Source organism: Ictidomys tridecemlineatus, chromosome 5 (genome assembly GCF_052094955.1).
Source record: "Ictidomys tridecemlineatus isolate mIctTri1 chromosome 5, mIctTri1.hap1, whole genome shotgun sequence".
NCBI lineage: Eukaryota > Metazoa > Chordata > Mammalia > Rodentia > Sciuridae > Ictidomys > Ictidomys tridecemlineatus.
The window spans coordinates 29,439,303-29,453,843 of NC_135481.1; the positions used below are offsets into that span (position 1 = coordinate 29,439,303).

At 43.1% G+C, this 14,541-nt stretch overlaps 1 protein-coding gene across 3 annotated transcripts in view; it reads left to right on the forward strand.

Annotated features, from left to right (window-relative positions):
• Positions 1-14,541, forward strand: part of Gnb5 (G protein subunit beta 5) — a 49,141-nt gene that overhangs the window by 16,016 nt on the left and 18,584 nt on the right. For all 3 annotated transcript variants that reach the window (XM_078049601.1, XM_078049603.1, XM_078049602.1), the window contains 3 exons: positions 5,325-5,461; positions 8,586-8,627; positions 11,174-11,250. In XM_078049601.1, coding sequence (XP_077905727.1) covers positions 5,325-5,461; positions 8,586-8,627; positions 11,174-11,250 — 256 coding nt within the window. The remainder of the gene's footprint in view (positions 1-5,324; positions 5,462-8,585; positions 8,628-11,173; positions 11,251-14,541) is intronic.

The window sequence follows — 14,541 nt, forward strand, 5'->3', positions numbered from 1 at the left end:
AAACGCAAAACTATCCTCTGAAAATTGAGAGGAAGCTATGTCTTGGGGAAAAGTTAGTCTTTGCCACAATTATAAGCTGTCTCCCAGGCCACATCTGGATAAACTCTATCACCCTCATAATTTGGAGAATGACAGCACCCACTTCAGGGACATGGGAAGGAGAGCATGGGGCCAGGGAGCAGCCTCTATTGGAGTAGCTTCAAGGCTGTTTCAGGCACATCTTGGAGGGACCATAGAGAAGAGCAGTGAGAGGGATCTGCCAAGGAAAGGAGTCTCCTAACTGGATTCCTCCTCCAGTGTGGTTTCATCAACACTCTTCCAGACTGCTCCAGAGAAAGTCATGAAAAGGCAGATCTGACCATGTCACGCCCCTGATGACAGCTCCCCAACAGGCCGCTGTCCCTGGGGGAGCTCTGTTGTGGGTATACAAAGCCATTATTTGCCTGTGCCCATTCCTCACCCTTAGTCTTCTACTGTGGTTAAGTTGCTTGTACTGCCCTAAAAACGTTTGCTTATCTCATACTGACCGTTATGGTTTGGATATGAGGTGCCCCCCAAAAGCTCCTGTGTTAATATAGGGATATTCAGAGGTGAATTTGTTAGATGATGAGAGCTATAACCTCATCTGTCCATCTTAGTTTGAATGGACTAACTGGGTGGTAACTGTAGGCAAGTGGGGCAAGGTGGGTCACTGAGGGTGTGCCCTGGAAGGGCTCATCTGCCCTGTGGCCCCTTCTCTTTCCCCTCTCTGCTTCCTGACCCTGCCATGAGCTGAGCAGCTTTCCCTCACTGCTGCCCTTCTGCCACACTTTCTGTCTCACCTCAGGCCCAAAACAATGGAGTCGGCTGACCTGACCCTCCAAAATCAGGAATCCAACAAAAGCTTTTCCTGTGATATTGTCAGATATTTGGATGACAGCCACAAAAAAAAAACCTAACTAATATAATGCCTTTGGGCCTTAGCTTTTGCCATTTCCTCAGCTTAGAGTGCCCACCTAGTCCCTCTTACCTCTGAATCATCTTATTGTCCTTTTTTCTGATCTCAAATATCACCCCAGAAAGCTCAGTGCAACACCCACCCTTTGGGGCAGATACTCCCTGTGTCCACACGTCTAGTTCAGCAAGTCACATGTTAGGTTGAAGTTATCTTATGGCTCCATCTCTTCCCCTGACTCTGAACTCCAGGAAGAGCCTAGACAGAGTCTCACACATCTGGCGATCCGGCAGCCTTGCACATGTTCAACCAGGATCATCCAGGAGAGAGCTTGAGCTGTCTGTATACGGCATTAAGATTTGTGTGTAGTAAAGGTCAAGTCCAAGTTCTCAAGGGACAGAAAAAGGCCAACATTTAGAAGGAACTTTTAGCAAGGCTATATGTGCCAGGTGTGGTGGTGGACACCTGTAATCCCAGCGGTTTGGAAGGCTGAAACAGTAGGATCACGAGTTCAAAGCCAGCCTCCGCAGTAGTGAAGCACTAAGTGACACAGTGAGACACTGTCTCTAAATAAAATACAAAATGGGCTAGGGATATGGCTTGGTGGTCAAGTGCCCCTGAGTTCAATCCCCAGCACTCACCCCAAATAAAGGACTGCATGTTGAGTTCCTGTGCAGATCAGGAAGTGGGCCTGAAACCACTGTGTGTCTCCCCCAGTGCTCCTGAGTTGCCCTGATGACTGGAGGAGATGCTTGGCAGCTGATGTAGCAATGAGAGCTAAGAGCTAGTGTAAGAGAGGTACAGAAAAAGCAGGGAAAGGGGCTTACAAGTTTGGTCGCTCCACCAAAAACTGCTGCTTAGAATTGCTACAGTTGATTGAAGAGTAGTAAATACTAAGCACTATGAATATGTCAATTAAGTATTACTGGGAATATGCCAGGTTTCTTTCTTTTACATTTTTATGCACATGGTCTGTTATGCACTGTGCTTTCAGATGTGCAACAATTTGTACAATGATCTATTCCCAAGTATGCCTTAAGCAGAACAAATGTGATTTTTTTCTCTACAGTTCCTTGCCTTAATAGATATGTAATATAAATTTAAGCATATTTCAGTTTTGCATATTTGCAAACTACAAAGTAAAATGAACATTTTTTTGTGGAATTTGTATTTTGCATACTCAAAGTGAGAATTAAGTTTTAAATAAACCTATTTTATCAGGGAAAAAAAAAGTATTCCAGGGTACCCGAGCTGGAGAAGATCACAGCTAATTACCCCGTGTTCCCTTGGCCAGGCTTGAGTAGTCATTCTGGCAACCCCAGGAGAGAAGCAAGGTGGGACAAGGAAGGTGATACTCAAGGTTGCACAGCTGGCATGTGACAGAGCCTGGCTTTGACCCCAGCAGCCTAAACCCATGGTCAGAATTCGGAACTACCGGCTCCCGTTATGCCTCGAGGGGGCCTCCAATAAGACAGCACCCCTGTCTTCCTGAAATTTAGCTTCTAGTGGAATTTTCCACCAGGTTGCCATTCTTGCAGAAACCAGACGGTTGTGGTCAAAAAAAATTCATTTTAAAACTTATATCCTGGAAGGATGGTTCATCAGAAGGCAAAAAAGAAACCACATGTACCCCAGACTGAGCTCCCCCAAATAGAACACAAAACATATTTAGCTCTTTTCCAGATCTCCTTTTACTTTCTGATATTTAACTTTTAAGAAAATCTTGAATTCAGTGGTTGCAAAACTTGGCAGACAGAAACAGGATGGAGTGGGTTGGGAGTGAATCTCTATGTGGGAAGGGAAAATGCAGTGAGAAAAAGTAATTAATAGTTGGGATATGTTCAAATTCATGTTATGTAAGGAGGGCTCTATTTTAGTTGATGAGTCATCTCTTTTTTTAAGGGGGATGTTAAAAAGCTATGGCTGTCCTAATGCTGAATTTGAGAGAAGCAGCAGTAATATCAGTATAATATCAGTAAAATATTAAAATAGAATATGCTCACAATGCTAAACTGATGATACAGGCTTATGTAAAAGGCTTGTAAGAATTCAGAAAATTCAGTCTGTTTTTAAACTTCATTCAAGTGTTTTTGTGAACAGTGTATCAATAAGACTGCCATGCTGTTGGTGGCAGTAATTCAGTGTTTCAGCTGGAGCAATGGCATAATGGAGCACTTCAGAGTGTAGCAAGTGTTTTTCCAGTTTTGAGTTCTCACAAAGACTTTTTTGCACACCTCTTTTCTTTCATCACACAAAATTGGGGCAAGTAAGAGGAACCAAGACATCTTGGAGAAGTGACTGATTCCAGGACAGGGAAAGAACAACAGGAACTCAGTGGGAAGTGCACCAAGGACGATGGGGCATGTCAGGAAGTCACAGGCCTGCAGAAGGGGTTCCCAGGGAGCAAGGAGAACAGTTTCAGCATCAAAGTAAATAGCGCTAGTAATGGATTATAACCTATTGAATACATTAAGAATTCATGCTAATATAAATAAATGAATAAATAAATGCAAGAGGAGGAAAAGCACCTCCTCAGATTAGAAAACCAACTAATAAATGCAGAAGGGATGGTAGACTTAGAAAAGTCACCACTTTCTAATCAGCAGCCCAATAACTAGGGTAGGCAGGAGAAATTAATGAGTTTCACAATAAGGATATCAGAGTCTGAGGAATAACATGGTATTTATACAGTCTCAGAGTACATCCCCACAAGACACTTGTTCACTACAAAGATAGTGAAAGATAGAAAGAAGAAAAAGAAACCTGGCAGGTGCTACCTTAAACAAATGATGAAGGTTACCGCCCATAGCAGTGGCTGATGGCAGCATGTGTCCCCAGGAACTCCACATCCCTACCACCTATGCCTTAGCCAAACCTAATCCTAAATAAGCATCAGGAAAAAACAAATTAGGGAGTGAGATAATTGGGGGCTGAGAAGCATTCATGAATGTAACACTCAATCTTGGATTTTCCTTTTCGATAAAGCATATCGCTGGGACAATAGGCAGCATCTCAATAAGGCTTTAGCTTAGACAGTAGTATTATTTCAGCAATAATTTTCTGATTGTGATCATTAAATATTATTGAAGATAGCTCTTTGCACACTGTGGTGTTTAGGGAGAGGCAAGGGAAGATGGTTTTGCCAGAGGGTGCTATTGTCATTCAGCCCAAACCACATCTCTGCCCTGTCACTGGTTTCCAATGGCAGGTTGCTCCCTGCCCTTTCCCATCAACCTCCCACACTCCCAGGGGGAACAGGTCAACCTCCCTGCCTCTCATCACTCCTTGCTCTGTCTGTAAGGAACTGTGCCCCTCCTAGGCTGTCCACCAGTAGATTACCCTTCCCTCCCCACTTGTCTGCAGAAAGGCCTACCAAGAGGGTTAAGAGGAGAAGGTGGGGATAGAAGACTGACTTCTCACTGACCCAAAAGGAAGGGGTACCCTCGACTGCTGTCCATGGCAGGAGAACCCATGCTCCCTGCAGATCTCAGTTTCCTCACCTGTGTGATGAAGGGCCTGGGCTTGCTGGCCCCTGTGATTCTTCTGCCCCTGTGAACTTGTCTCTCTCTTAGACTCATCAGTCATAGCCTCTCTCTAAGCCCTAGAAAGCTCTCCCTGGGTGTCAGGATGTGGTCCAAGGCCGTGGGAAGCTGACGTTGGGAGCTTCGTCCCTGGTGTAGGTGGTATCATAGGGAGAGGATGTGTTCAGACTTTTACGCTATCACATTGTTCTCTCTGAGGACTCTAAGATTTGCAGTAAACTCACAGGTGTGCCTTCTGCTGACAGCTTGCTTGGTGGTCCTTTCCTTCATTCTTGCTGCAGCACCTACCATGTGCCAAGCCTGTGCTAGATACGAAGATCAGTTAGACATGGTGCCTCTGTCAGGCAGCAAGGTGCATAGGATGGCCCTAATGGGACAATTTTTATATGGTCAGCTTTCCTTGTGAGTATAAAGTGATAATTAAATGACCAGAAGTCCCCATCTGGCTACCAGTGAGTCCTATGAACTTGTATGATTCAAAGAGTCTCTGTGAGCCTCCACCTCCTTGCCTGTTAAATAGGGATAGCAGTCTCCACTGCCTGCCTGCCCACCTCTCCCTTAAGTGGGAGGATTCTATAGAGTGCTCTACAAATATGGCGTCTTGTTAATCCCTCAATATGCACCTATTTGAAGTACTTTGGAAAACCTTAAACACAAAGAGAGCATGACTGTATTATCTGTACCCACTACTGACCTTAGAAGGGAGTATTGCAAAGGCATAATGTAATGTGTAGAATAGGACAATCAAGCTGTGACACAGATGATGCACAGCATCCTCACCCTCGCAAAGCCAGTGTCATCGCTGAGTTAGCTCGGGGCTTAAGATTGATTTGGCATTGTCATTCCAGTGCACCAGGTGGCAGAGCGGGTGGAGGCCCTGGGCCAGTTTGTCATGAAGACCAGAAGGACCCTCAAAGGCCATGGGAACAAAGTTCTCTGCATGGACTGGTGCAAAGATAAGAGGAGGATCGTGAGCTCCTCACAGGTACGTTGCACCTGGTGAGTGACCTGAGCAACCTTCTGCTTTTGTAGCTAAGAGAAAGCAGAGCTGTCCTTTTCAAAAGCCATCTTCTGTTCTTTATGGGGGGCTTATTCTCCAAAGGACATGATTTAGCAGAAAGAATTCTCTTGCACACTATAGAACTTCACTAGTTTGGGTAGATTTGAAATTGGTAATAGTTGGAACATTGTAGATTGTATTTGACTTCTTTCATGAGCCATTTAACATTATTTCTATCTGAACATGTTACAAATTGTTCAAATGCAATTTTTAAAGTCTTTTTCACCCCCGAATCAAGGACATAAGTGATTGAGATTCCACCAATACTTTCTTTAATTTTAAGAGTTTGTCAATTCTTATATCTTAATAAATTAAAGATATGTGTTTGGAAATTATTGTTTTTATCATTTTTATTTTTTGTAGTTTACATATTTTATTTTACAACTTATCAATTTATAATATATTTCTTCATAACTAATTACCTCAAGATTTAGCAGCTGTTTTAACAGCAGATATTTATTATTACAGTTTCTAAGAATCAAGCACCCAGGTGTTGATTCTGGTTAGGGCCTCTCACAAGGTTGCTGTGAAGACATTGATGAGGCTGCAGTTAGCTGACCCCTTAACTGAGGTGCAGACTCACTTCCAAGATGCATTGCTCACATGGCTGGCTGTTGGCCAGAGGCCTCCATTCCTTCCCATGTGAACCTATCTGTAGTTCTACTCAAAACATAGATAGTCTGTTCCAGAACAAGTGACCCAGGAGAGGGAAACAGGGGCAGAGCCATGCTCTCTTTTATGACCTAGCCTTAGGATGACATTCCATCCCTATAATGTATTCTGTGGTTCACACAGAACAGGCCTGATATGACAAGGGGATTCTGTTAGGGAGTGTGAACATGATCACCTGGGATGATGGAAAGGAGCTTGGAGGCTGGCTCCCACAGTTTAGTAACCTTTACATCTTTTTTTTTTTTTAATCCGTTTTTATGTTGTATGTATTACACATTAAACTGTAAACTGAAGTTCAATAAGATATTCCATAAATCAGATTTTTATGGTCAGTGTAGGTTTTCTGTCACCCCTGGATTTTGCTCAGCTTTTTTAAAAGAAGATTTATTTTTTCTTAACAACTTCTAACTATAAAAATTACATATCCTAGATTATCCACAAGCTATAACATTTATGTCAGCCTAAAATTGGATAGGACAGTTATTACCATATGTTATCTACAAACCTAACATGTCATATTTACCTGCTTTGTATTTTTGTCCATAATAAATTTATCACTTAGGCATATTAAAGAAACCCTGAAAAATAGAACAAAAAGGCTTTCTTCCCACTGCCTTGTCCCAACTGTTATTATTATTTTGCATCATTTCTTTCTAACCTTTCTTTTTTCTCAAATGTTTATTTTCACAAAGTGATTATCCAGATGTACATGGTGCTACCTAGCTAGCTCTTTGGATTTTTAAATCCTTACAAGCATATGGAATACCAGCTTTTCTATCACTCATGCACCACCTATTGCAGGTGGGAAGGCCAGGGTCACAATAGCACAGGCCCACACATCCTCCTCTGCTGCAGAGAGGTAGGAGGAGGTGCGTGTGGGTGTGGGGAGGAAACTGGAAAATACAGGAAAGCTCTGCAACAGACTGACTCATTAGCAACCTTCTCCCTTAAAAGGCAGGAGATTAGTCACCCTGATGGGGTAGGATTAGGGTTTGTGGTGGAAGGCACAATCTCTCCAGGCATGTAGGCCCCTGGTATATAAATCTATGCTCATGGAGGGGACCACATTTAGTTTAATGAAATTCCAGAGTATACAGGGAGACCAGTGGGCTGGGAGGAGGAGGAAGCCATGGACATGGGAAGTGAGGTGACATCAGTACTCTCCCCCACAACCGTCTGTGGAGGCTCTAGGCATGGAGGACTGAAGCACCAAAGGCTTAGCTGAGCTACCCACACTTTGTGTTTGGCCATTTAGTCAGAATTCAGACCAGAAGAATCACTGCACTTAGGGATCCTGAAAGGCCCCAAATGACCAACTTTGACTTAGCTTCAAGGTTCCTCAGCCACACACCTTAATCCAGAAATTTTCTATCAGATCATGTGAAGCAAGAAGCTGCATCCCTTTAGAAATCAGACCTTGCTTCTGCCTGTAGGTGGCGTTTTCTTCTGATTTCCCTCAAGCTCATTCAGCAGATTTGGCTCCAAATGCTTGAGTGATTCAAAAATTGAGCCTGCCACAGAGAGTGCAGATTTACCATCCCTGAGGATGTGCAGGGACACCATGCACTGAAGGAGGCCAACTTGTCCACCCTCTTCCACTATCCGCCATGATCTGGGCAGGTAGATGCTTGTAGGGAGCAGGACTCATAGATTCACCTCCAGTGGGTTTATACTACAAATAGACGGCAAGGTGGTCATGCCCTACACCCCCAGCATGAGTACCAGCAGTCACAAGGAAAGTAACCATATTGTTTGTGAAATCAATAGCCCACAGCTCCCCTGACAGGGGGTGCTCTTTGTTCACTGAACAACTGCCCAAAGGGCTCCCCGTTGTTATAGGAGCATATTGCACATTGTTCTGGGTGTGAAATCTCAAGAGTGGGGAGCTCTGCTGTCCTTGGGCACCTGGAGAAGTGGACTGCAGGGAACATGGACTTCAAGGAAATGGGAGAGGGGATGAGGTATTGGAGATAATGTAGAGATTTATTGTTTACCTGTCAGGCACCTAAAGGTAATTTAAAATTTTTACTCCCCTGTCTAACTTTTGGACATTTAGAATAGGGGGGATGATAGCAGTGTACCAACAGCTTGTGCAGGTTGATCAGCAGTATAGAAGAAGCATCTGAGCCTTGCTTTGTGTACTCATGTTGATTCAGAGAATGTAGGGTTTCAAACTGGGCCTTTCGCCAGCCTGGGAAGTTCAGCCCCTCCCCACCTCCATTTTTTTCATGAGTAGGTTGGCGGGTCTCGATTACCAGGTACTTGCACCAGCTTTCCACTTCACTGTCCTGCTAGACGCAGCTTGACACTGACTTCTCAGCAATTACCTGAGAGAACTTGTTGCCAGCCCCTGAACTGTTTTCTCTTCTCCCTCCAGGATGGGAAGGTGATCGTGTGGGACTCCTTCACCACCAACAAGGTGAGGCCTCCTTCCCAGGCACATCAGGGAATCTCAGTATCCTGCCTGGTTTGAAGGTGCTCTATCCTGATCCTCCACCAGGGCCCCACTGCGAGTGACCACTCAGCCTCTAGACGGGAAAGCCCAGGGAGAGCCCAGCCACATTTGAGCAGCTCAGCCAGCCCAGAGCAGCATTTGTTCCTCTCTCAAGAACTCCCTCACCCTGAGAAGAACATGTAGTTACTATAGAGGGAACTAATGCTAAAGTGGGAAAGGGCATAGCACAGAAAGCTGTTACATTCACATGTCCCACTGCATTTTACTATTTCTCTTCCAAGTAATGATGGGAAGTACCAAAATCCTCCGTCATTTCTTCCCCTTGTACCTTGGGCCAGACTCCACATCAGTGGAAATGAACAGGTGGAAAGCTGAGGCTGCTGTGGGACTGAACTGAACCATCATGTGATACTGTGGAGTCTGGTCTGGGCACACATGCCTAAAATTAGATCTAGATTTAGACTTAACATAACATATAGGCTGAGCTCTAAGCTAGGCATTTGCATACCTGTATCATACAGCGTTTGCAATAGGAGAACTGTGTATTAAATATGGGTTCCAATATTTATTTGGAAAGGAGATCTTCCTCTTAGCCATATAAGAAAAGGAGACACATACCTCCTGATACAGCGGCAGCTGAATAGCATCCATGTTCCCCATCATTGATTGTGTTAGTAAATGTCATGGTAAGTAGCTGTTACATGATCTAGTCCAGTGAGGGACCAGAACCATTTTGTAGAGGATGTGCAGGGACACCATGCACTGAAGGAGGCCAACCTGTCCACCCTCTTCCACTGTAGAACAGAGTCCTTAATGGTCAGGCTCCTGGAGAATAATAAAAAGAGCAATCTAAATAGGCCTTTCTTACACATCACCTCCTTGCAAGCCACAGCCTCTCCTGGCATCCCTCAGTATCTTCTGCACTATGGGGTGCAATCATTTCTATTTGCACCTTAGGCATAGGGCACGGGCTGATTTCTGGGAGCTTCAGGGATGCTGTGTGGCTGCTTAGAGAACATAGCCATTACTGGTAAGCAAAAGGGCCCTGGCCCTGTGCTGAGAGCAGCCACTTCAGCTCTGCTCATTGGAGGGTGTGGGTTATTCTTAGCATCTGAAAGGCTGAAAGACTGTGAGTGACAACAGGATTTTGGCAGGCAGTATTGGAGCCTGTGTTTCCCCACGGAAACATGGAGATTCACAACAGAAAAGAACACCTGGCCTCTAATGTCCATTGGGAATCATCTAGTCCCATCTCTCGCTTCATTGGTGGACAATGCGGGACAAGCAGGAAAAATGTCCATTCCACATGGGGTTGCATATGTTGTTACTGTCAAAACCAGGACCAATATCCTGTGCTCCTTGGAATTAAGATCATGACGCAAGTGTCCAAGAGATATGATTTTTATTGTTTGCTTATCTGCATGCAGGAGGACATAGTGACTGGGCCACCAGGCAGAAGCCAGGGATGTTCTGCTTAGTTATTTTTTTAAAAATATATATTTATTTTAGTTATAAATGGACTTTTATTTTATTTATATACTGTACTGAGATTTGAATCCAGGGTCTCACACATGCTAGGCAAGTGCTTTACCACTGAACCACAAACCCAGCCCCGTCTGCTTAGTTCTTAATACTTCCATTTACAGGTTCTCTGTGATCCATGCACACAACCCAAGGTCACCCTCCTCCTCCTGTCACCCCCATGCATGTACCCCTTCTCCAGAAATGGTTTCAGGACCTATAGTGAGCAGAGACTTATGCTTACTCACCAGTAAGCAAACTTCTACATGGAAAATGGAAATCAGAATCAATAAGGTAAAATACTTACCTGAAAGGAGATGCAGATACATATTCAGATTCAAAGAAAAGGAACCCCAGTAGTCAAGCAGAAGAACAAAGGGAATGTAACATTAAGAAGTAAAATATTGGTCTGGGGATATAGCTCAGTTGGTAGAATGCTTGCTTCACATGCACAACATCCTAGGTTCAATTGCCAGCACCACCAAAATAATGAATAAAAATAAAAATAAAATATTACCAGGCATGCAGATATATACCTGTAATCCCATCTATTTAGAGATTTGAGTCAGAAGGATCACAAGTTCCAAGCCAGTCTCCACCACTTAAAAAGGCCCTAAGACCCTGTCTCAAAATAAAAAACAAAGTTCTAAGTTCTGGGAATGTTGTTAAGTAGTTAAGCAATCCCTGCGTTCAATTCCTGGTACCAAAAAAAAAAAGTGTAAAATATTAAAATATTAATCAATACTTAGAAGTAAACCTATTAATATTTTTTGCTAGTTGAGATTTTTTTACTTTAGAATATAGGACATAGTTTGGTTGATGATGGGAGGCTGAGACCCTTCATCAGTCCCAAGCCCACCTTTGTCCTACAGCTCTCCCCTTTGAGACTATGAGGTGACTCAGGGGGAACTCTTTTGTAAAAGTTAAATGTTAAGACCTGTGTAGAAGTGCCTGTTGCTCACTCTGGAACGGTACATGCTGTGTTTCAGGAGCACGCGGTCACTATGCCCTGCACGTGGGTGATGGCATGTGCTTACGCCCCATCGGGATGTGCCATAGCTTGCGGGTAAGCTTTTCAGATTTCCAGTTAGTCACAAAATACTGTTCTATTGGCAAAAACAAGCAAACAAATGAGAATTTATAAATTTTATTACTACTTGTTAACGATGGGTTAAATCTTTCCCTGAACTTTATCAAAGAAGAACCCACAAAACTCTCTTTCATTATGATTCTCACTGCACATTGACAAAAGTAAGTCCACACCTGTCCCCTGTCCTCTCAACTGCTGTTGGTGGGACTGTGAATTGGTGCAAACATTTTGGAAAGCAGGTTGGTGGTATATTTCAAATGCCTTGAAAAATTTGTAAGCTTTGCTCTAGTGACTACATTTAGTAATTCATCTGAAAAGAATGACCCCAAATGTACAAAAGCCATGCAAAAAATGACATTTATTTTTCATTTTTAAAATAGATAAAAAAGAAAGGAAACAATATATTCATCAAAAATGAGTGAATTATGGTATATGAATTGATTGAAATATTATACAGCAATAAAAATAGAAGTTCTCAATTACAGTGTGTGAAAAGAATATCAAGGTTACTAGGAAAATTGTGCCTTATTCTCTCTCTCTCCTAAAGCTCAGTTTTACATGGCTAGAATTGAAACATTCATAATTTCCTGTCCTGTGTTAAACAATTCTGGGACCATTCAAAATACTTCTCTAGTGTCTCAGCCATGTTTGAAAAAAGAGACAAAGTAAAGACTGGGATGAACTGTAGCCATTGTGATAGTAGTTCATTCTGGATGATGAGACTATGGGAAATTTTTCTCTTCTTGATAATATTTTCTACTTTTAGGGTTTTTTTTTTAATAAGCATATGTTATTTTTATAATCAGAAAAAAAAAAGGCATTTTAAAAAGGAAAACTCAGGGCCCCTAGAAAAACTTTTGTCACCCAGCCAGAGTCATACCAACCATCTTCACCGGTGTCCGCTCCCTTTGTGCAGCTGTCCTGGGGACATCTTCTCACTCTTTCCTTCCAAGTGCCAAGACCACATGTGTCCCTAGAGCTCATACACAAGTATTTCATATTTTCTAACTTTTTAATTAACAAAAGTATGTCATGTTAATTATAGCTGGGTGCCCATTTATGTAAAATTCATCCCATTTTCTTTCTAAAAGAATATGATGTGGCTACAAAAATAGACATATATATGTGCCAAATACGTGCCACATTTAGAGGGAGAGAGAAGCAGCCACAATTATAAGGTTGGTGCAGAGGAGTTCTGTTGGCTGTACAGTTAGGAGGCACAGTCCCCACAAGGCTGTCCTCACTGCAGGTGCCAACCACAAATTCAGAGGTCCCCACAACCACCCTCAGGCTGGAAGGCACTGTACTTCCTGTCTTAGCTTTATCACAGCAGGGTAGAAACCAGACCATCCAAAGGGACAGGGCGTAGGGTAGAGTCTGGGAATGGTGAGCTTCCAATCATCCTCTCCCCAGGAGGTGGTGCCGTTTTCTCCTCTTGGCCACAGTGTGGTAGTATCCACAGAAGATCCCCAGCTGGTGCAGTTCACTTAGGCCTTCTGTGTCCCAAGTTATTGGAGCTTGATGACATATTGCCTGCATGAGTCTCCAGCTCATACCTTCAGTCTGCAGTTCCTCTTGGAGTTGGAACTGACATATCCCAAAGCTCTCATCATAAATCACCTATGAGATTGCTTAATAGCCAAAGCCCCTCAGGCAAACAAAGACATTTACCGGGCAGGACATTCCAGGGACCCAGACATCACCTCCCAGGAAAAAATTCTCTTAGGTCAGGTCAGTTCTTCACCACTTAGTAGGTATAATAAATATAGTTTAAAAATCCTAGAGTAATGTTTGTAGCTGGGTGTGTATTTTGGCAAATGCCTAAAGTTGTATGGGCCACATAATTCTTTAGTATTTGATATTGAAATATTAGGTAGCAAGTCTAAATTTTAGAAAGAATATACTGGGTAAATAATATATTGGGTAGATTCTTTTGTAACTTACAATGCAGATAATAATAGAATGAACAGTGTCTTCAATAATAGTTTTAAAAGTGAAGCTGTAGGCTATTATTATGACCCTCACTAAGTGGAACCCAGTGAAAGGATTTTGATGAGGGCAAGGGGACAGGAGGGAAGGATTGTGAAAGGCCCTGGTACTTAGCTTCCTGGTGCCTTACACTGGTGCAGAAACAGTTCAGAGAGGGCTCACAGGTGCCCTAATCTGAGTCATCTGATTCTCTGGCCCTGGCCAATGGGGATGGTCAGTACCTATACCGGCTGCCTCGCCGATCTCTCAGAGAAGGGAAACAGAAGAAAGTGTGCATATTTGTGTGTTGTTTTTTTTTTTTTTTTAATTGGAGATGGATGGGAGAACAATAGACTAAACTGGGAAATACTGAATCCTCAGTGTAGGCAAAAGTACTGTCTCCCCCTCCCCCAGACCTTGCCTAGAACTACCATGAGCAACTGTGGTAAAGTTTCTGGTGGTAAATCTAACATAATATTCCCTGACCATGTCATCCTCACAAGTCCACCCCATGCCATGTTCTATAAAACAACCAAGATCACAAAATTAGTTGGGTATTAAAGCAGAGATTCAATACCAAGTACATCACTCTGCAAAACTCTGCTTCTCTTAGCGATGCAAATAACCTTAAGTATTAAGTGTTCCAACAAAGCTACAGAGAAATTATTGTGAGACTCCAGGCTGGGGAAGACACGTCCCCAACTGAAGGTTCAGGTAAGAACATTGCCCCATGGCGCACTTGCTCATCACCACAGCCTACTGCAAATCATTCTCAACCACACCATCTGTGAACAAGCTTGCCAGAGCAGATTGCTAATAATAAACCACCAAAGCATACACCTCCATCTCTAAAAAGGTAGAGGGTTCCCTGAGCTTCCCCAGAGCCTCAGAAAGAGTGACCCCATGCTTATTCCCTACCGAAGGGAAACAGGGATCCTTGGTTAAAAGCTGATGTTAGGTCTGGGGCAGAAAAATAATAAACCTGGGATATTTTCCTGTTCCAGAAAGTAGGAAAAATCTGGGAATGTAACTCAGTAGTAGAGCATGTGTTTTAACATCCCATAGTTTCAATCCCTAGCACAGGAAAGAAGAGTAGGAGAGAAGGAAGAGGAAGGGAGGAAACATTCAAGGACCAATTGAGGCTCATTTAAAAAAAAAAAAAATAAGCTGACTTGACTCCAAATTTGGGACGACTTGAAATAATTATTTAAATGAAATAACAATAGTAATGAATCACAACACAAGGAGAAAAGAAGTCTGTAGGTGCTCAGTGACACTGGGGAGGCAATTCTTCCTTCC